This window comes from Athene noctua, chromosome 1 (assembly GCF_965140245.1).
Source record: "Athene noctua chromosome 1, bAthNoc1.hap1.1, whole genome shotgun sequence".
In the NCBI taxonomy this organism is placed as follows: Eukaryota; Metazoa; Chordata; class Aves; order Strigiformes; family Strigidae; genus Athene; species Athene noctua.
In genome coordinates, this window is record NC_134037.1 from 89,861,870 (window position 1) to 89,886,247 (window position 24,378).

The 24,378-nt window shown below is 36.5% G+C and overlaps 1 protein-coding gene across 10 annotated transcripts in view; it reads right to left on the minus strand.

Annotated features, from left to right (window-relative positions):
- The window catches only part of SMYD3 (SET and MYND domain containing 3), a 429,108-nt gene that overhangs the window by 59,763 nt on the left and 344,967 nt on the right, over positions 1-24,378 (minus strand). For 9 of the 10 annotated variants that reach the window (XM_074925573.1, XM_074925627.1, XM_074925613.1 and 6 more), the window contains one exon: positions 19,028-19,138. The exons of the other annotated variant lie outside the window; for it this stretch is intronic. In XM_074925573.1, coding sequence (XP_074781674.1) covers positions 19,028-19,138 — 111 coding nt within the window. The remainder of the gene's footprint in view (positions 1-19,027; positions 19,139-24,378) is intronic. 10 annotated transcript variants of the gene reach the window in all.

Consider the following 24,378-nt stretch of genomic DNA (forward strand, 5'->3'; position numbering starts at 1 on the left):
TTCAAAGCATCTCTTTTAAGAACATGTTCCCAGTCAAACCTCCAGGTGTGCAGAGCTGCCAACAATAAAGGAAGACAGACTTTTTTCATCTGCAGACAAGGAGAAACCTAGCTGAAGAAAAGGAAACAGCTTTTGAAAAAGGAAGAGTTAGCAACTTGTGCTTATTTCTTTTCCTTATTTCTAACATTGACACTAAACATAAAAGTTTATTCTTCAGAACAACAAAATATCTGTGTCTTAGTCTAAAAAATACTTAGACCGGATAGTTTAGTCACAAAAATGTATGACAGCTTTATGATGGCTGAAACTGGCATACTTTGCAATTCAGGTTTCACACATAGAGGCATGCTGGAGAAAACTGAGAGTGGAAGTGTTGAAGGCTCATGGGGAGAGCAGGAAAGACAGCTGCAACATGTGCCTTTCCATGGCAAGAACATAACGTAGCAATACTCTTAATAACAGGGCTACAATTCATTGGAGGCGGAAGCGTCACTGGATGTGCTAGCTGAACTCACAATCTAGGGCACAAGGAAAGACAAAATTGATACTGTGACTTATTTTGAGCAATTATTCCAGATGCAAGACTGTTCTAGCACCTGCTTTCCACATACTCCAAGCATGTGCAGGGGAAACCTGTTCATTAAAAGGTGAGTTAAGATGCAGCAGCAACATTTCAATTCCAACTCTCCATTCTTCCAATACCATGGCAGGTGCTGCTACAGCTTTCTTGACAAAATACACCTGGGGATTTGCCATTTTGCCAGTGAAGCTTTTTGTAAATCTCCATGGACTACTTATCCATTGGACTATTTATCCCTAATGGCTTAGACCTGTGTGTCTAATCTTTTAGAAGGAAAAATTTCAAGTTATTTTTGGTTCTTCTAGTAAAAAAAGCTATAAACAAAACTCTTCACACCTGACACCTCTCAAAGATATGACACCTTCATATCTTCCTGAATTTACTTAGGATACATAAAACAAAGGCTCACCTAAATAATTCAACCAAACAAAATTCTGCCCTTGACATCTATTTGGCTCTTCAAAATGGGCAAATGCAAAATATTCAATAAAGCAAAATTTTGCTGTCATAAAGAACCATCTTTCCTCCTCTAAATTTCACAATAATTTTGCTGTACAAAGTATTCAAGAACAAGATAATTTTTTAAAATATTTGCTTGAACATCATAATTTCCATATCTCGTAGATCAGAGCAAGATTAGATATTGTTTTTCTTTCAGAATAGTTCCAGCTTTTATATCCAATGACTCTCCAGAGTTTTAAATTTATAGATACTCATTACAATCTGTTTCAGGAGCCTGAGCAGAAACATGACCAGCTCTGCCCAGTGCATCCCATAGATGCTCATAAAAATAGTTTGTGGTATACAATACACCACTAAATGTCAATATTTGATTTAAATATTACAGTTTTCCATAGTTTAGGCTCCATTAGTGACACTTGTAAAAAAGAAATTATAGCCACTTACAACAAAGCTATAACAAAAGAGAAAGAAATAACAAAACCAGAGGATATCTGATGAGGATTATAACCTGTTTGCATGTTCTGCAGTTCTGGCTTTAAGTGATAGGAAGATTTATTTTAAAAGCACTGTCTCCTGAAACAATTACAGACATCAGCCACCCCAGAAATAAGCATTTGAAAATGTTCATCTGTTCCATTCTCTCCTATTCATTTGCTCCCATGTTGTTTTTAAGAAATAGCTCTCTACCTATCTCTTCTGCTATTCTAGTGTCCCGAACACATCACATCCTTAGCTGAACTCTCTTTAAAAAGGAGTATAATCTTCAAAGTGCAGATACATGCTTCTTTTTCCTTCCTGTTGCTTTACAGCACTCCTCTTGCCTGGACTGCTATTCTGTTTCTTATACTTCCTAAAAGTGCTTCCTACCTATTGATATCAAGAACCACTGCTTTTACACACAGTGTTAGCAGTCACTGTTCTTTGCTGTCCCAACATCTAAAATCCTGAATGTTAAAAGTTTCCCATATGGACAGCATGTCCTCTGAGAGAAGATATCTCTCTTACCAAAACAAGCATATGCCAATCAGTCAGTGTCATTGCCCCTCTGCCCAAATGCACTCCCACAGCCCCAACATTGCTCATTTGTAATGCACTGAACCTCCAAAAATTTCCTGAGCATTGGAAAAGTTGATTAAGGGCTAGTCTTCCTTTCATACTTAGGCTACAGGATAGAAATAGGACATGGATTTTCTGTCCTCTCTACAAAGTTCATCTTTCTTCTTCTCACAGATGTAAGTAGAGAAACAAGCCAGAGATTTGCCATGGAGAGGAACTGTGAACTATTTCCCACCTCCCTCCACAGAAGGGAGAAGTAGGGACAGGAAACTCCAAATTCTAAGTAACACCTACACCTCTTTTTCTACTTCCCAGCCTTTGTCCTATAAGAAGTAGGTCCAAGGGCATCTTCATTATGTGCCTATTTCCAGTGTTCAGGTATCCAGTCCTACAGAGGCAGAAATGAGCAAAGCTTTGTAGAGAGTCCTGGAGTGGCAGGCTGCCCTAAGGGTAGTGAAAAACAAGGTCTACAGTTTTCCATGACCACTATCTTCTCTTCTAAATACACAAATGGAATACAAGAGTGTAATGTAAGCAGAAGCAAATGTCAGTTTTACAATGGTAAAAGTCTATAAACTAGACTAGTTCAAACAAATTAGTCTATAAACTAGAATATAGAAAAAGTCTATAAACTAGAATAGTTCAAACAAATTAGGGATTTAATATGAAATATTATTGAGTATGATATTTTTGCAAGACAGAAGAATCACATGAGTAATCATAACAGTTCCTTCTGGACACAAAATCTATGACTATATAATGATAATCCTGTGAGACAGCAGCATGTTATTCTGTTCTTTTTGTGAAAGCCTTAAGAATAAAAGCTATGGATACCTCAAATATCTGAACATTTAATATAAATTGTTGATCACTGCTTATGATTTGCTTAATTTCTAAAATTTTAAGTGACAACTACAGATGTGCACCTGACAGAACAATTCTGACCAACTTGATGGGTTCAAATGAAAAGAGGTTTCCTTGTTTGAAGAAGGTGTCAGAAGAGCTCAGATATTTAAATTAGGACATGACATTTTAAAACAGATCTCTGATACACATTATTCTCTGAAAGCATAAATAACAATTTTCTGTTTCTGATTCTATTTAAAAGTGTGGCATCTACTGAATGTATGTCTTTAGTAAACTCAGTAACCCTTTTTATATTTGGCAGCAAAAGGAAAGCATTAAACAAGTAGAAGATATTGCAGATCTTAAGCTTCACTTTCAGTAAGATGAAGAAAAATGTTGGTGAGAAAATGTGATATGGGAGCTGCTATACTGTGGCTAAACTGAATTTGCAAATTCAGTGCTTCAGAGCAAACAGCGTATGAGGGCCTGCTGTCAGCTACAGGCACAGCAAAAGAAACCGCTCAAGTGTGGTTCTTCAAAATATTCTTCAGCTTCAGTTGACGATTTCACTCACCTTCACTCTTGCAAACATACTTTGTTAAGAACTACAGGTATGTGACATGATAAGTGCACAGAGCCCTGTCATGATTCAAGATTTACATGTGATTTCTGAAGTTTTGAAAGCTCCCCTGTCCTCCCCCATGAAAAAATAATGCCAACTCCATAAATGCCAGTTCAACTATTCTTTCCAACCCACGTAAGGTTGTCTTCCCAGAAGCTGGCCTGTCAGAAGAGAAGACCTTGTGTTTTCTGTCATATGGCTCTGAAGAGTGTGGATGGGACACATGGCAATTCCAAAGCTACTCTGTTGCAGACAAAACCAGTGTTCCCTGTGAGGGAAGGGGGTGAACCTGACTTCTCAACAAATTGAATTTGTACTTTTTATTTTTGAATTCTGAAAGTAAACTGAGACACATTGCAGTTGGATGTCATATTGCAGCCGTGCAGTACATTGCTCAGTATTCGGCAGGCTGCATTACTGCACATAATCCATATCAGCCCTTCATGGATTACTGACTCTGGTGTCTGGAAGCGCATTAAGAACTGCACAGGCTAATAATACTCTAAACTGTATAAGTACTGGAAAATTTAACAGTTGTTCACACCATACCTGTTTAAGTGCTCTACATAGGCATTCAAATCAAGATGAAGGTTTCCCCAGACCCTGCATACAATTAGTGCAAAAAATCAAGCACCTTCACATGGCAGTATGAGTAACCTTCCCTTAACTTAGTCAGTTACAACATTACAATATTTACTTGGAAATTTAAAAGAGGTATCAAAAACAACTGTGGGAAATTTATTAAGATGAGTTGGTTTTAATAAAGAGAAAATAAAGATCAGCAATTCCATTTTAAGAAGTGAATTTAATTTAATAAAATTAAATGGGCCTAAGGTAAGTTTATTCCAATAACATCTTAGATTTAATTAAATCTTAAAGGATAAGGTAAGAGAGGAGAAAAAGGACCAACAGTTCTCAAACTCTCCAGCTTAAAGTTCAATATCTGTCAGGCTCACAATTCTGTACACCAAAAATAGCAATTGCATTTCTGTCAGATTTATACCCCACTCTTATCCACTGCAATCCCACTTCAGCTAGTAATTTCTGTGATTTTTTTTTTAGACACACACATTTTTAAACAGCCTTTTCAAAGACCACTGCATCTGTATAGTTATTGTATGTTATAGAGGTAATCTCATACGTGTTTTATAGAGAAGTAAATTGACAATCCTCTTCCTACCAACTCCCCTGCTTATAGATTCACGGGTCACATTAGCCTTCTTTGCCAGAAGAGAGCACAATGTTTTCCATTTCTGATCAGATACCCATGCTGACATTCAACTGACCAAATGTAGACATCTGGACTAACCTTCTACTTGACAGAAAAAGAGGCGCTCTCAGGGTGTAATTTGTATTATCCTAAGCAGCCTTCTAAAATACATCAGATGAATAACAGTCAAGTGTGTCCATTTTTCTCCATTTTATCCATAAAGGAAGTCTAGAGTAACTAGCTCAGATGCTGACATTTACACTGTACCTGTCTGAGATTTGGTGAAATAAATCATAGCACTAGATCTCCATTTCAGATGTGGAACATGTGTTCTACCTTTGCAGTGGTGGTGCATTTTATTTCAATAGCTCTAATTTAGCAAGCAATTCCAGTTACTCTGTATTATTTACCCGTCCTCATAAATGTTTATTATTCTCTCAGTCTTTGTCATCCATGAATTTTACTGGCAATAATTTTGCAATTATTTCCAAATCATTTATTAAATGTTGTGTGCTGTAGAAACAGGGTTATTATGGACAAACTCTGAAACTATTTGGTAAGCATTATATATAATTGATGATTATGGTGATTTAATGTTTAAGCATGTTTTCAGAACAATGTTTAGAGTGTATATATATTTAGAGTATATATGTATAAATTCTGGTAGTAAGAGAAAAGACACCAAAAAAGCTCAAAGCTTTAGTCTTGAATATCACATCTGTTTTATATGCACTCTTTGTGAGAAAAACCTAAGCAAATATCATTACAGACAGTATTTCCTCTCTCAAAAAGCAGCATACAAGGATGGTAGCCTACTTAGCAAGAAAGCAAGATAATATCTAAAGAGATCTGTCATAATATAAACAATACACAGGGTTAAGCAGCTAAAATTCACCATAGCATCTTGCCTGGACCTGAAGACTTTTCAAATGAAAGGCACATGCGATTAACATATTTTGAAGTCATTTCAGTTAAGTGTTGGTCATTCTGCTTGCTGACCAAAACGTTTCCCACATTTGGTTTTAAAGTAGGTCTCTTAAATACTACTACTGCTTTTGGTGAAAAAAAGGAGTCATAATTACACGAAGGCTATCCTAGTTCTTTTCATTGCCCTTCCTCCATGCTGTTTTAGAAAATCTTCGTGCTGCACACAGCCTGGGCCCCTAGGGATGATTGATCAGAATTATGCAGGATGAAGACCCCAACACCTACTCCCAAAGACAATGGAAGCAGTAGTTTATTCCATGAGCAACAGGACCGAGTTTTGTGTCTGTGACATCACTGCCTTTAAAAACCTCCTAATTTCAGGATCTTAGACCTGACTGCATAATTCCCATACAAGCTGCTTAGGTTACAAGCTGAAATAAAATTTGATTGGACCATGGGAAGAGCAATAAATAGAAGTTCACTATTTATCAACTCATAAAAGCCAGAGGATGGGAGGAAGGGAGGAAAAGCAAAGTACTTACAGCTTAGCATCAGAGAAATAGGGCCTTATGCCAGACCACCCAAAAATTCTTGGCACATTTGTAATTCCATTATAATTTTCAGCATCGGTCCAGAAAAACCCTGTGGGTAATTTGGTTACCTGAGGAAGGATACTGTTCAGCATAATCCCTAGCAACTGTGAGACTGGTATTTCAAGACATGGACATTACACATTTGTTAAGGCAACTTCTAGGTCTATTTTACCAAACAGACTGACAGCTATAAGGCAAATCTGCTTTATTTCTTCATTCTGCAACCTGTGGAGACACAGAGTGCCACTGAGGACATTTAGTGCCTCAAAAGAGGTATGTAGGTCAAAAATCCTCAGAATATTTAGGTATTCACAATGCATAATTCAATCCATATTCATCAGTGCATTGAAATATGTACTTAAATTTAAATGCATGCATAAATCCCATTAAAGTTAGTATTTATGCGAATGACTGAACACTTCACTAAGTAGAGGTGTAGTTATTTGTGTATGAGAGTTCAATTTATGCTTCAGTGATTTAAGAATTTGTGCCCATTGAATTACTAGTTCTAACTAAAGATGTACTGACATGAAGTTAGATATTTAGTTTGAATGCTTATATCAAAACAATTTAGTATTGTAATGCATGATATATCACATGATAAAATGGTAGCTATAGTAATTATATTTTTTAATGTATACTGCAATGTAAAATAACAATATTTACTGCAGCATATGTTTTCTGAATGAATGGGTATGAAATACAGGCAGTTTATGGTTTATAAAAGCACAGGCAACATGGTTAAGATCACACACAGTTGATCAACCTACTCTGTAACTTAAAATATTTGACAGATCTCAAAAGTGGAAGTGGCAATTCCTAGAGTGCTGATAAAAATTGACTGCCTAACCCACTAGCACGCTACTTGAATATTCCGTGTCAAATTCACAATGACCAGTCTCTGAGGTTTTTAAAGTCCTGAATAAAAAAAGGTTAAATTAATTCTGTGCAACTGTAGCTCTTAAGAAAGCACAGTATCTGTAGTTTCCTCCTCTAGAATTTTGCCAACACGTTTGATCGTCCCTTAGATTAATATTAGTTCCATATAATCAAATGTGAGGTATGTAAATACCTTTAAAAGATCTTGTACAGTGTTTTAGTCATTCGAAGAACTTCTACTTTGGAGAATTATTATTGACTATCCTCTATCTAACACCAGTTTAAACCAGTAGAGGATCTTCCTGTCTTTAAGGGAAACAGCTAGTAATACTCCATAAGGCAAATGAGTGCTTGAAACTGTTTCCAGTACCTTTCTAGTACTCTATTATTCCTATTCAATAATACAGACATTTTAGTCATTGTCACAAAAAAATAGGAAAACAGCCACATACCAGAGTGAAAATGACATTCTCTAAAATGTCACAATGTCATGGAAACTCTTGTAAGACCCTTGAATATTTCTCAGGGCCTTTATTTACTGTTTAAATAGCTATCATGGAGCTGGTTCTTGTTGACTGCCACTGTTAGAAGTTTTTATGTGCCTCAGCAATCAATGGTGATCAGCCAAGATGATCGGCAAGGAGAGGTAGCCCAGACCACAAAACATATACTCAGAGTTAGACATCTTGACTCACATGGAAGCAATTGTTTATGGGACCTGCTGGAACAACATAAATTGATGATACTATATTAATTTTCCCATTTTCCAAAACAGCTCACGGGTACTAGTAATCTATTTCTCTGTCTCCTGATAAGTATTCTCTACTAAGTACTTCACTTGTTGCTTAAAAACAGACATACAGTTCTCCTAAAACATTTTTTCCAGTCAGATGGGTGAGTGTCACTGTTTCGAAAAGCATGCTATTGCAACCCCCCCTTTTTAAAATTTCTCTTGCAGGTGAGGGTTTGGGGCAGGGGAGAAGGAGGTCACTTTGCATCTACGCCCACCTTCGTTAACCAAATGCAATGTACTAGTAACTGAACTTCACAGTATCTCTCCCCTATACCAAAATTCTATAGATACGAACTACTGTATTATTAGGCAGTAGCTGGAATTATATCAATGGCTTTCAAATCTCAGAAGGACATCTTTTGTGCATGGGAATGATGCAAACTTAATGTAAAGTTGTACACTAGAAATATTTTGAGAGTAAAAATTCAGTTGCCTAGATATTGTCAAAGGAAGTGCAGAAACTTCAGTTTATATCCAACACTTGTCAGCACTAAGACAAAGATTCATGCCTTATCTTTTCTAAAACACTCTGATGCAGCAACATATTTTTCTTGATTGAGGTCAGATAAATCTTGGGCAGAGTTGTGATACACTGCTTCACCATGCTCCCCAATTCAAATCACTGTTTACAGTGTAATCAACGGTTTTCATACAACTCACTGAGCAATCTTGTGGAACGTAACAGGACATCCTGCAACGGGCCAACAAATGACACAGTCCTCTGCTGTAACTCACATGGCTGGAGTAAATTCAGCCTCTTCAAGTCTGCTGTCTTTTACACAACAAAAATTCCTATTCATGTCTGGAAATAAAGGTCACAAATGCAACATTTTTAACTACATCTTTAGTTACTGCACTGTTGTGATATTAATTAAATTACTGGCAAGAAATTGATATGGCATATTGCTTACCATGGCAGTTTTTCAATCCAAAGCATTCAGTCTGCAGTTTCACAGTTTCAAAAGTTAGAGACTTCCTATTCAGATGAGCTCATTCTTGCTTTAACAGACCTCAGAGGATATTAGTTAAGAACTGGAATTGATTGAGGCACTGAAGAGCCTGATTTTGCCTTTCTCAATTCATGGTGCTTCCTACAAATTCAGTCAAAGACCTAAACTTTGAAGAACTACACTGTCAAAAATAAACTAGTATAAAGTCATGACACCTGATGATCTTGCCATAGGGTCCTAAATCAATCAATCAATCTTTGAAAAATAAAAATAAAATTAAAAATAAAATTTGGCCTGCTAAGAATGTCTAAAAGTTTAAATGCAGCAGACAGGAAAGCCATATTTCTTCATTTAGATAAGAAGGCTAGGGTGAAAGATGTACTTCCACAATGTGGCATGTGAAATAACAGCAATGTGAATCTTTGTAGTAAGCTTCAAACTGAGATATTCTAAAGAATAATTCCATCTTTTTAATGTTACTTGTATAGTGGGCATTTCTATATCTATTTTATGGAGAGAGATGTGAAACATGGCTGTACATTAGTTAGCAAAGATCACAAAACAAATAGCAGCAAAAGACAATGACCACCACCATGCCCTGTATGTGTAATATATTGCTCACTAAAAGCTATATCTTTACAATTTTCCCTGTGTTCCATGCACATACCTATTTTTGCTTTTCCCATTAAGATCTGTTTTTATCCAGTGTAGATATGTGTCTGCTTCACCGCAAAAAGTAATTGCAGTGACATGGATCACAGAATACACTGTTCCTCCTAGCAATTAGACAGGCTAATGAGATTGTTTAGTTCACACATTTAATGACAGGGCAGATTACCAGATTAACCTCTGGACTACTAGATTTTTTTTGTTTCCAGACTTTTTAAAATCCATTTTTGACCCTTATAAAGTAAAACCATGATCTTACTTCAGGGCCCACTGTGCACAAGTTTGCTTTACAAAACCACTCAATTCCAAACAGAGGAGAGAAATAATATCAGAAGACTACAACAACAGACATAGCAATGAAGCTAATATTTTTTTATTTTTTTTTTTTACCAAGCATTTACACCTACTGCGTGTACACTTCTAGTAATTTCCAGGCATTGTATGGATAGTAATTGATCTCAGAAAAAAATTACCATAAGAAAGGTAAGATCTGTTAGCACAGTTTTTCAGCTAAGGAAAATAAGAGGCAACAAACTGCCCAACATCATAAACAAAATATATAGTATACAATCAGGATGGCATTAGGAACCAGAAATTTGGAGTATGAAGGAAGTATATTCAGAATCTGAAGAGAAAGACACAGGATGCACTGATATGAAGGAGCATCATAGAAACCACAGGTGAAAAACATCTTTCCAGAACAAGAGGTTCCTTTGGATTAGTTCTGGGTGATGTCTTCAACAGGGAATGAGTTTGGAGATTACTAAAGTTTTTGCTGCAGTTACTTAAAGATGGTCTATTGCAAAGAATTTCAGTGAGCCAATAAAATTGTGTTCTATTTCAAGTTACTCACAAATTTGCTGATAAAAAGAAGTCCTTTTCCATCTTGCTTTCTTCCTCCATGTTGGTATGATTCAGAATGTACGTAGACCTTACTGCTGCTGTTATTTATAAATCTGGCAGTATCAGAATCACAGCCACACTGTTTTGCAGGTTTTTAGACTGTATAGAATAAAAAAAGTACTCACCCCAAAGAACTGAGCGTCTAGCAGAAGAGAAAACAGTGAAATGGAGGGAGCAAGATACACAGCATGCCAGAAAAGGCTAAAATTATAATCAGTCCATGTATTGTTTATGTCCTGGTTTGAGCCTTTAAAGGTAAATGGCAAAATTCATTTCTTGTCAGAAAGAGATTTAGCTTACATCCACAGAACTGATGAGGAAAAGTTATTTCCACTCACTTTCTTTTCCTTTTTCTTTAAAATTCATAGCCCATTAGTTACAGTATGCACTTGGGAAGACAAAGATCCAAGCTCCTACTTCTACTTGATTGTAGCAGGAATCTAGAAAAAAGATACAGTGAACTGTCTGTATCCTGGACTCAGCTAAGCCTGACACATTGCATGAAGCACTGACATAATTGTGGGCTCCCCTTGCCCCATAGGGAGTGCTCTGGCACTGAGAATAAAATGTCATTCTTGGTCTGATGCAGATATTATTTTGTCCAATATGGAAGACCTTCACCAGGAGATATTTTTTGAACCCAGAAAACTGAGTCCCAGTCAGTTCAGAAAACAGCAGTTTAAAGTTGTGACATCTTTTTTTCTGTCTGAAATGGGATCTGAATTAATATCTATCATATTTCAAGTAAATTACCAAATTCATGGGATATAAAAGACTGAACATCCTGCAGAGTAGATGAAAGTAACTGATAAACAGATCAAGAAAAGGCATCCAAAATCAATATTATTTCTTTAGGTACTACTGATATTAGAAACCATCCTGACAGGCTGAAACACACAAGAACTCACAGCAACCTCTGTGAAAGAGAATTCAGAGATTCAAGATCAGATATAGCAATGACTGGCTTCAATGTATCTTTAAGAAAAAATTGTGAACTAGTCTTCCCAAAATCACTGCAGGAAAAGGTGTTTGGAAAATTATTTGTCTGATGTAGTTTTATGTTTTAAATTACTGCTGTTTTTTTCATCATATTCTATCTTTTATATGTTTATTTTAGATTGCTAACCCAGAGCAGAACTTTCTTTATTTTTATTTATCATTCAGCAAAGACCAAATAGTGACTGCTATAGGAATTACACCATCTAAAAAAAAGAAATCATAATAGTAATAACTAGTTCTAATGACAGTCCCACGGAAACTGGACATCCAGAAAGGGAGAACACCACTAGCCATGCACTTAAATGTCGCCACTACAGCCTGAAACAGTGATGACAGGAGACTCCCCTTGGCAAAAAATTAAATGTTTCTACTTATAACATCTGCCAGAAGATTTACATTTCCTCTTAGATGGCTGGGTCTGAAAAAAATTAGATTCTGCTCCTTTCAGATGAGCAGAAAGCCAGACTCCCAGGAGTGCCACACTCCAACTCCTATGTTGGCTCCATATATGAACTTGTTAGACCAAATTGATACAGGTTTTCCTATTAAGGGTCCCCTCAACAAGTACAGAGTCTGCATACAGCTCTGAACTCCCGTCTATTTATAAGAACAGCAGTACCTTTTCTGTGACCTTCAACAACCCAAGTAAGCTCCAGCTGACTGCTGCCCAGTTGTGACCAGAGCACACTGAGGCAGTGCCGAAGCAACTGGAAGAGGTAAGTTGTCATGGAAAAATGATCACAGTCCACTTGTCACTGTCAGTGGGACTGCCCTTTGGTGGTAAAAATTTACAATACTGAAAGATGGACGAAGCCTCAGAAGTCATGTAAGAAATGCTAAGAAGCTGAAGAGACGATGCCTTTGTTAATGAACAAGAGAGCTCAGAAATTAGAAGTGGTTGCCTTTTTTTTTAGTGTCATTTTTGGCACTAGAAAAAAAACAAAAGCCTTCTGTCTTTGGCTGTTTGGAAATACATCCCAAGAGGGGAACAGAAGAACGTCAGACTGACTGTTGGATTTCAGGAACCAATCCAGGGTTTATGTCACTACCAAATATCTTGCCAGAAGGAAGGAATTGTTAATCAGCCAACCACCCATGGAAAGAATCAGCATTGTGCCCCAGTGGGCTGCTAATGACTGCCACTGGCTTTTGTAGGCGCTGGTTATACTAACATTGGGCTGAAAGGATAGGCGGGTGAAATATGACTGAGCTCTGGCTTGTTTCAAAGGCATTTCTAGTGGCAAAACAGTAAAAAAAAAAAAGATGAGGAATGAACAGACAATTTCTAAAATACATTACTGCAAACTCTATCTTTTGATAGGAAATGGATTAAATCAGTATTTTGTTGGAACAAAGTCCTGACAATTTTTTTTTTTTAAACACACCCTTAGTACCTTAGTACTTAGCAAGTACCTTAGAATCATGACTAGACATACAGATGCTCCTCCTTTTTCTTTGCTTTGATCAAAAGGTTTTATGTTCAGTTCACTGTATGAATAGACTTGTTTTCATCAATCCTATTTAATCCTTGCTTCCCAGGTTTCATTTTTTGAATTAATTTGGAGAGCTCATCTTTCACATTGTACTTTGAAAACTTGAAAATAAATAAATATTCAGGAAACTGGGACACAAACTTCTGGAACTTGACAATTCAGCAATTTAAAAAGGCACTTCTTAACATCTAATTTTGTATTTCCTATGCCCTAAATATATGTTCCCTGAAGGAGGGGTGTTATTTTTGTACCAACACCAGTACAGTGATCTTACGTGAAGCCTTTACATGCTAATTGCAATCGTCAGTCAATAATAATATTTTTCATATAGCAATGCCTCTGTGACTTAAGCATATGTTCCTCAATGGTATTGCTGACACCAGACATGACGATCAAAGGGGAAAATATTGTGTTAATTCTATCCTTGGCCATATTCAGGTATCTCTCAGAAACCTTGGTGAGGCAAATCAATCATAGACATATTCTATAGCAACAGATTTGATCAACTTACCAAAAGGACCATTCACATTTGGTGATATTCCTAAACTACTGTTGTGTTGTTTCCTAGGATAGGAAGAGAATGTCAAAACTTCTAGTATGTTCAGAAACTTACTCAGTGTTTCTTTATAAAAGAGCTGGTGTGTGTATGGAAGTGCAATAGCCACTAAAGAATTGCAGGTGACACTTTTATGTAGATATAGATGGCTTGGCTCCTGTTCAGATGACCTAATTTTGAAAGTCCTTGAGTTGTAAACTGGACTTGTGATGTTCTCTAACAAAACTCAAGATACAATAAAAGAACTAAGCAAAGCAATACACTGAGTAAAGGAATAACATACTTACTGGCATCAGGTTATTATTAGCTTTGGCAACTATCAAATAATGGCCAAATATAAAAATTACTCAGATTCAAACCCATTGCTTTTGACCTTGTAATAAATAAAAGCCTTCCAAAACCCAAGCTAGACTAAAATATTAAATCCTGGCTCCAAAGGAGAAAGACGACTCATAACGAAGTGATTCTATAAGCACAAATCTCCCTGAAATCCTTGGCTGAAAATGTAGAACATGAACAATACTCTGGCTCATGACTGTGGAAAAAACTGCTCTCCATTTAAAATGTTTGTCATCAATGTAATCCTATCTTTAATTATAATTAATGTAAGGGGCTTTTATGTGCTGGAATGGTAATACGTTGCCAAGAGTTCAGCTTTTAGGAAGGCACACACTTCTGCATTACAGTGGAGATTGATCTTAAAATGGAGCAAATAATAATGTATAAAGCTGTCAGAGATACAATGAACTGAAGACATTACAGTAGCAATAACTTAAACTACTGACAGTCAGGAAATATTCTGAGTCACTTTTAGAAACACATGGGGTTTTTTCCCCCTCTTTTAGTTACTGATTTTTTTTTCAGCTTGGGCCAAAACCCATTAAAAGTATTGTTTAGATTTGTAGCTAGTGCCATTTAATTTAGCAGTAACTGTCCTGCCAAAAGGTTCACCTTAATCCTATTTTAAACAGTTTACACTAATGTGTTAACACTTGCTACTCTTCCCTTGTAAAATCAGCAGCCAGGCTGCTTGATCCATTGCTAAAAGAGTGAGTCTGGCCAGCATTATGGTATCACCTTTTAGAATCAAAATGCATCTGACACTGAGGCCCAGGAAACAAAAATTAGTTGAGATCCACAGATCCAGCTATTTGCCACTATTTGCCTCCAGATTTTCTCATCCTTGATGACAGCTATGCACCCGGACTATTGCATCACTGTGCTAACTGTTGGAAAGGCAGATTAAAAAATTATTGCAGTATAGCAAGCAGAGATTCACTTAAGTCCTTTCATAAGCAGTGACCAGTGAGGAACGTTTGCTCTCACTATATGCAATGCATTTGTGACTGCAGAGCCATGGACCTCTCCATTTGGTCTAGGGCTGTGTCTGCTCACACTGAGTGTGCTAGTGTGCAGCAGCTGAAGTTGATGCTCAACTTCAACAATTTCAACAGGGTCCCTGTGATTGGACTGCAGTGTTTCAGTATACTTGAAAATGCAGCCTTTGCCAGATTACAGTCTCAGATCTAGACAACGGTGCAAGTGAACTGTGTATACTTAGGCAGTGGTTAGAGAAAATTCTTATGCTGTATGAAGTTGCCATATCTAGCTAAAAAGTCCAAGTGACTGTGAATTTTAAAGCCATTGCTGATGTTGGAGTGAATTTTGCTGGTTTATATAGCTATGACATGAAATATTACAGTAAATGAGAAATACTATTTCTTCATAGATAAGTTGCCTCTTAAATCATAGTTCACCAGAGACCTGAAATATCAGAAGAAGCCCTTGCAGAATCATGTAACCTACAATGACAAAAGAGCACTTTGACACACTACTTTTGTTTGTATGCATAGCTAAACTGTGTGATTGTAGTATGATGTAACCATTATCCAGGTTTAATCAATTTTAGCACAAATAACAGTGAAGAAGCAGTGGAACTGGCTGTAAGATACATTTGTCTACAGCAGCCAGAGATAAATCCTTGAAGTGATCTGCATAAAATTTTACCAACAACCTGGATGTTAGTGTGCTGAAACCTACATCGTTGCAACTGTACTCTGCTATCCATGTCAGCTAGCACAGAAATATAATCATGTGATTCTTGGTTTTGTGTCTATATATGCTCCATGGAGCAGCATAATTTATCTCACCCAACATTATCTATCTAAAGTATGTGTATCTTCTTGAAGGTATTCCTTTAACCTCTTATAACCACTCCAGTTTTCATAGATCTCTACTGCAAGACAGTATGAACGATCTCCTTGCCTTTTATTTGGGTATGGAGGGAGACTAAAAACTGGCTTAGATTAGATGCATAACTAAAGTAAGGAGAAATTAGTAGCATTTTGTAGGCTAAATCTGTTATTTGCTCACATAGATTCTTTATTATCCTTTGGACATCAGAATACTCAGGAGAAGTATGAATCACCATCTTCATGCTGCATTTGGGGAAACTGAGCAAAACAGCTTCACACAACATTCCCCAAAATGGTCCCTGATTTATACAGACTGATCTGGCTTCTAGTCAAAAATCTATTCACCTCCAGTTGAAACAGTAGCTTCTCATCAACTATGAAAAATAAGGGCAGGGTCTTAGAGAACACAAAGGTTTCTTTTGAATAAAATGAATTTACTCAAGGTCACTTACGAAGTGACTAACTGACTTGTGAACAGAAACTTGATATTTCTTCACTTGGGCATATAAGACTAAATGAACAAGCCTTTTGAAAATATAGCAGGAGACATGAATTTCATTCCTAAGAAACCTGCAAAGTATTTTCATAAATATGGATAAGTAAGCATACATGTAACTAAGTACTAATACATATAATGTTTATATGCCTTCATATAAACTTTAATGTATATTTCCCACAGGACTCTCAGGATCACTTTTAAAACCTTACAAAAAATGTAGAATAAAAACTGCAGTGGAAATGACTTGATTTACAGTTTTACTGTGGATTGATGTATACATCTCAAGAGTGATTCGTCTGCTTGCACTGGTCCCTAGTATGTGCTCAGGAGCTGGCAGGCACACTCAGCAAGACTGGAATTTGTGAGTAACAAGAAGCTATGATCTCTATTTGCTAGAAAAAGCATTCTAGGTTTTTTTGTTGAGATGATAACTGAAAAAATCCTCAGCACCCAAGAACTTACTTGAAGGCATAAATCATCCCTTTGCCAAACGGGAATTTGCATTTTCACATACAAGAAAGATTTATGAGATGTACTGCTGTTGACTAAATCATTGTATTTGCAAAACAATGTTGTAATATGGGAATTTACTGTTAGCTGATTATATTTATTGAATTACAATGTTGAATCTGCCATCATTGATGACTTGAAGTTGCAGCTGTTACCTATTCTGTTGACAAAGACTTTCCTTTAAAAATTTTCCAAATGTCTTGGAAACTTGTCTCAGTAGCAGGGATACTTCAGCAGAGATATCACCGAATAATTTTGCCAACTGATGACTTTTAAGCATCTAAATCCAGCCATTTTGTAATTTAAAAACCAAGAATTTTCAAATATATTATCTCCCACTGTAGCTGCAGTGTTACATGACTCTCAGCTTACCAACAGTGACTGAGATCAATGGAAAAAAAAATAAATCTGTTTCCAAATTAGTCATGTAAACAGTTGCATTTATAAAATCTGTCACAGAGAAACAAAAAGCAGTACTATAAGGACTGCTGCAGATTATATCTAATCATCCTAGACTGAAGGTAAGGATAAAAATGTCTTCTTCATAGACACCAACAGACAAAGCTGACATGAGGTTCCTAGCCCTTCACAGATCTCTTTACATGGTAACAATGAGGAAGCTACAGAATTTCAGAATGCAGTCACAAAGGGCTTTCCAAACATTTTGCAGTATCATCTCCAAACAGTTTGCAGTATCATCTCCACAGGGAATTTTGCCAATGGGCAAAAAAAGATCTATAGAATATGAACTCAAACCGCAGTTAAAAATTTCAAAGAGGAAAAATAATTAATTTAAACTTATGTATGAGACTCTTGTTTTCAGCAAGTTGTATGATTTCAGCAAGTTGATGTTGTATGTTGACTCTTACAGTAAAGTGTACTCCAGCCTGTGGATCTTGTTTCTTATAACATTTCACATACTGAATGGTCTTTACACTACTTGTCTACCCTTTCACACACTGTTAAGCGATCCTTAAAGACTCTTTAGCCTGCTTATTTTTCTCACTGCCATTCCCCAAAACTAATCTAAGATTTCACAGCACTTGAGTGAATATCTTTAAAAAAAAAGACAGAAAGAGATCTTCACTTCCTTTCACTGCCTCTGAGTAGCACTGCAGCAATTTTTATCAGGCACAGAATCCCAACAACTTTTGCACATGGACAGGAAGTAATTTAGCATTATGTCATAAGCCTGAAACTTTACTGTGTTCTCTTTTTTGAACTGCTTACTGATGAAACAAAGGATACATTATGTGTTCAATGGGTCTACTTCTTTGGCTTCGACAAATCTACACACATACAACCGTCCTACCCAACAGAGAGTTAAACTTTTTTTTTTTTCTTTTTTGCTGTACATCAATTATTTAATGAATCATATCATGCTCCTTGGAATCACTTTTTCATCCATACCTTTCTTACCATTTCTAATCTACCGGGAACACATTTAGCCATGGTGCATGACTCACCCAAAACAGGCATTTGTGAAAATAAGAACAAGTTTACACATAACTAGTGAGATAAAGTGCAAAACCTGCTATGAAGACAGTCTCATTTTGCATATTCCATTTGATCTCTCATCAGGCTTGGAGCCAAAATAAAGGCTGTTTAAATATGAAGCAACACGAAGTATAATTAAATCAAGCTAGGCTGAACCCTAGTAAAAGATCACACTGAACAAAATCTTATCTACTACAACTACTGACCTGCTACTCCAAGAACTTGTGGAAGAGAGCATAAAACTACAGTCATCCAAGGAGGTTCACCACTCTCTCTAACAACTGCTGGGTATGTCTGGTAGTTCTTGAAAATTATTGATGCAGATGTTTCTCAGAATTAATTTAACATTATTACGAGGATAAACACAGTTTTCCTGTAGCATCAGACAAGTGGCTTCAGTTAAAGTTCCAAGATTATTCTTTTGAATAGAAAAAAAAATAATATTTTCCTTTCAGCTTAAAGTTATGTTAACTCTCATGTTCAAAGGTCCCTGAATCTCAAAGTTATCTGAACCACATCTTGAAACTGAAAGTGGTCCTAGCTTTATGAACAATGGATGTTTTAGCAAGAAATTCCTCTTATCATGTTGTCAACATTTCCTGTTTTTCTTTCCTTCACGGTTGTCTTTCATAGCAACATAAACAGCACTGAGGGCAGAGGTCATTTTCTTCTCTATTCTGGCCATTCAATTAGTAGCAAAAGATAATCATTACATAAAGGAAGGGAAGCTTCTGACAGGCCTTGGAAAATTCAGTTTCGTTGGCAAGGAATTTCTTCACTCGACCTACCTTTTCTTGATTCTGGCAGAGAAGACAGTCACATTCAAAGCAGTACTGGCGCATCAGTTGCTTTTGGCGTTCACTGGTGGGCATCAGTGATTCAATATAGCTGATGGTGAGCTGTGTGCAGTAACATACAAAACCAGAGTTAGTATATTTTACAAAAATTCCATACTCAGTGTATGTATAGCTAAGGTAATATTTTTGGATACTACATTTTTCCAGCATAAAATAAAATTTTATCTTAACTTATTATTTCCTAGAAGAAATTGACTGCTTTTATAAAGGGTGGAAAAAAAGGCCAAAAATAATTTCCATGGAGGAACAATTTTTCACATTTCCAGATCAATATTATTTGAAATTATTAAACTCCCACAAAATATCACTATTTCAACTTTTCATTCTCATTTGGAAGAAAAAGAAAAAAGAAAGGAGAGATGAGAGATCAAGAGAAGAAAAGAAACAAAGCAAAGACAGAGTGAAAAAAAGCTCAGTATCTGAATTCCCTGTGCATGAAATCTCATTTTCTGTCTAGTTTAAAGCTTAAATGTGTATTTAGCACTGGTGCTATACAACATCCAACTGTCTCCAAAAATGTAATCTCAGGGAAGCCCCTGCTTTCTTGCAAATATATGTTTGAGCCTGAGGAAAGCTCCTCTTATGTCATACCCATCTTTAGTATGTCTGTGATGTTTCCTTTGTAAACAAGGAAGCACAAAAGCATTGCAGTCAAAGCTGTTGAAACTATTGACAAGAAAATTTATTAAAATGATAAAAGAAAATTATGAAAATTGTGCCATTTTCAACTCATGCTGTACAGAGTGAATTCCCATGAACTACAGAGAGGTCTGTAGTTTGTTCACTTTGATGCCTGCCAGAAGAAATTTTACAGGACTAACCATTTGTAGAGTTCTTCAAATGCTTAAAGTGCTGCACAGGTACCAACTAATGATAAGGGAAAGAATATAACAAAATAACAGCCCAGCTCAAACCAGCACTGAGTCATACATGCTATTGAGTGATTACACTATACACCCAACATGCTTTCAAACACTCCAGAGAGGTCAGAGCTGAAAAAATCAGGTCACATTATTTCATTCTGAGCCTAGACACTTCAACTAATTGGGAGAATTTTCACATGGTTCTCAGTTAAATCATGAGAGTCCACTCAAAGAAATTACATGAAAACCTGACCAATTTGTCGTAATGGCTATGAAATCCATTGTCAGAACCTGTATTTTGCAAATTAGTTAGCATTCTAATTAAACAAGCAATTAACAAGCATATAAAACAATGACTGATTGTTTTTCATTTATTATTACAGTATTATTTGATTACATATTGAAGGAGGACTGTATTAAAAGAAGACTATTGAGATGGCAAAGTCAAGCATCTAAAATGATAAGCAGAAAGCCTGAGGAAAAAAATAAATATGGTCTCATAATTGAAGATAAATAGTATAATTAATGAGAGACAAATTAATGTTCCACAAATAATTGAAAATTAGAAAGTGTGAGAACTTTGCCAGGTTTTTTACATTCTATATAATGTTGTTCTGTCCCAGCTTGTGTATGTCTGAGCAGAGAGGGGATTAGCTTCACCACTGTTGGTTTACAGCAGAACAGTCTGTACTAACGGTTTACACAAGGTGCTGTAGGCTGTCCCTCTGAGATTTCTGCAGTGAATGGATGGAAATTATTTTGCCTATTTCTCTTCGGCTCTTTTCTCCCAGACCGGTCTCTTCTGCCGCACTCTCTCCAATCTGTCCCTCTTCTCATTTTCTATGAGAATCATAGTAATGAGTATAATTTTCCAGTCTTATTCTCCACACCTGGTTATCTGAACCTTATTTCCAGCCCTCCATTCTATCTTCTTACATAGCCATTCTTGGTACAATGGGCTGATTTAATCAACCTGCCAGTCCCAGATCTGCTCTTCTGCCTCCCCTGCATGCCTCATTTACATCTTTTCCCCACATTTGATCACCAACACTCTTACTCTCCCAGGTTAACAGACCTTGTTGCCCTACTCTGTTTTCTTAATCATCTTCAGCAACCCCACCAACTTGTCTTCATTTCTTTCCCCAGCTGGTCGTACCCTGCATCCTCCCTGGTGTGGTAGGTAAGATCTGTCTCCCTTCCCATAAAGCCATTTCCAGTCAAGCTGTAGTCCTAACCTCATTCTTCAGCCATTCCAAGCCCAACTTCCCTCTCCCATCACAAGTCTTTGATCTTCATGTCTCCTTGTAACTCACAAGTCTCTTCTATCAAAATCATTCCACACAATGGCTTGCTCCCTGTCTCTTATTCTCTGCATAAACGTCACTGCTTCTGACCCATGTCCTGCTGGGCCTTAGGTTCAGGTGGCACTCAGTAATAAAAGGGATTTAATCAAGCTCAGGCACAGTATAAGACAGTAGGAATCTTCTAAGAAAAATCATTCATGTGAGATTAGTCAATGCCAAAATACTTAAGACAATGGCTTAAATCTCATCATTACTGTTGGACCCATCATTAGGCAGGGTTCAGTTCAAATACTGCAAAACAAATGCATAGTCAACATTGAACATGCTTTATCTATCTTTAGTCTACAGGCTTCATCCCTTTTTTTTTTTTTCATTTTTAGCATTTTTTTTCATTCATGCTGCAGAAACCTTAGAAGTAGGAACAAGTTTGAAACCAGTAATTTCTTTTTCAGAGGTTACAAAGCAGTTATGGATATAAACAGTCACATACCAACCTGCTCTGGATTAGAGCATATGATGGGGCAGAAGGAGAAGGATATGAGGCTTCATCACATCGAAACCTCTTTTTAGCGTTTTAACAATCTAGGGTTTCTCTTGCTGTCAGAGGCCCAAGTTCAAATTCCCAGTCCTGCCAGCAAAAATCCATAACTGAAAAAATGTTTGTAGCTGGCCGACTGAGTGGGAATATGTAATTAGAATATTTAGAAACATGACCAACCTAATGGTGACTAAGTCTATACTAATCATTTAATCATTTAAACATAAAAATTCTGTATTCAGGTCTCTCTCCTACACTTGTTTTAATTTTGGTTCCCTTCATTAGAAGCAAGGCTCATTTAACTTGTACATATTTAGGAAATATGCCCATTTATCAAACGTTGTCTTAATGGTATTTGCATGAGGGATGTATGGTATTAATTAAAACATTATTTCAGCTGACCAAAGCTTGCCTCTTTATTGCATCGCTTATAAAGAATGTAGTAAATCTTTTTCCCCGAACTGGAGAATATATATTTAATAACATTTATGAAGGCAGGGAATTATTAACAGCCATGACTCTCGAGACTTTCTGCTTAGAAATGCAGCACTGTCTGAGCCCTGCTTCTCACTTTGACACAGGAGTTCTTTAACCATGGGTATGGTGGTTAGTTTCTCATGTTCATCTGCCAAGTGAGGGGGACACAATTTTCCAGTACTGCCATGCTGCACTGGACTTTATATCTGGTTTTTGTAACAGACTATAAGCTACAAAATTTCTAGAGAGAGGATTCTATAGAAATTTAACATCAATTATTTTAATGCAAACAGCAGGGAATATAAGTGAGCGCTCTTGTTTTTGAAATCATGGGTCTCAGGATCTTAGGGAGGGTGTGTATAAAAATCTGTTCCTGACACAGAGTTTGGGCGTATATGATCTAAATGCCTTCTAACTCAAGGAAAAATCTCATTTCAAAAAATGTGATGTGACAAAATGTAATGTGTCAAACATACACAGATATAAAACTTCTCATAGAATTATAATAACAGAAATATTACATATCTTCATTGAAATCTATGATTTGTATTTAGTATTGATTTTAAAAGTCAGTTGCTCAGTAAGAGTGGGGTCTGTTATGTGACATTTTGCAGAAAGATACAAATTTGCAATAACTGAACTCTGAAGCTGATGAGAAGCCATGCACCCATTTTGGAGCACAACCGGACCTCAGCTAATACACTCTGTCTCTCAGCAGGACTAATTGAGTTGAGCCATACACTGAACTAACCGTAGCTACACAACTTCTGATTAGAGAATAGGCAAAATGAACTCACGTCTGCCTGCAAAACACCAGGTAGACACAGTAATTAACAAAAAGTCAATTGAAATTACAGCACACATCTTGATGCTGTTTAAAGTGGTTACTTAAGGGTAGGAAAATGATGAAGACCTCTTCAGAGCAGGCTGCCTGCCTTTTTGAGAAAGTAAATTAGCTGATATGCTGTCACTGAAGGAGCCCCAGTGATCTCTAGGTGATTAATTTTTGCTTTCTTAAAATCCTTCCCCATATCTTACCTTTCTTTGCAATAAATTTTTGCAAAGAAGAAAGTGCAAGAAAAGGCAATCTATGTATACTGTCAAAGTAACATCACCTAAAGTTATAAAAGCTGTGATAGTCAGCACTACAACTAACATTATCTTGAGGAGCAAAAAGGTGTTAGAATTAGTTTTGAGCTGCTGGAAGGAAGTTTTAGAAAATTCTCTAGTCTTTTAAATAGGGACACATACAATAAAATCCCCACAAAAATCTATTCTTTCTGTCTTCCTTCCTGCTATTAGATTCAATTATGCTCAAAAACCTGGTATAAAGTAGAGTCTACAGAGTGTTAGGAGTTCCTTTCTAACCAGGTCAACATCCAGTCTATGAATGGAGATCACTAGCTGCTCCCAAGCCTTGTCCTCCTTTCACTTCTTTTGTCCTCTTCTCTGCCTCCTATGTGTTTCATTCCCTTTATGCCAGTTGCGGGACAGAAAACACTTAAATTTAGTGGTGAACACCACCAGCTGGTTAAGCACTAGAATTTGGGTATTAGCATAGACTCATACCACCTTAAATGAATTATAACAGTCAGAGCAAGGATGGGGAAGAAAAAAGCTACTAAGCTTGAAGGAAGTTTCCTATCAGAGCCAAATTTTCACTTTAAAAGTTCTACATTTAATGAGGATTATAAATGCAATTTAAACAGACTAAGTTATATAATGATAGAAATTAACTATGTTACTTTGAACATCAACTAAAGCATTCATTGGCAAAAGCCAATGGGAATGTGGTGTAATTTTGTTTAAAATAGTAGCTTTCTGCCCTTAAAGAGCATGCAATTCCACAGAACCACATTAGCATAAAACCCAAATAATATACCTGAGGATAAATGCTGGTTACTGAAGCAAAATTTAAGAATCAGACACGTCTCCATCTTGCCAACTCTCAGTATTTTATTATGATTCTTGCAATACACGTTGTTTTCTTAAAGTTTCAACTTGGGAAACCATGCAATTATACATGAATCTCTTCTTTCAACGCCTACAAAAAAAGTAACATTCATGACTCATGATTTCTTAGTGCTTTAGGACTGGCAA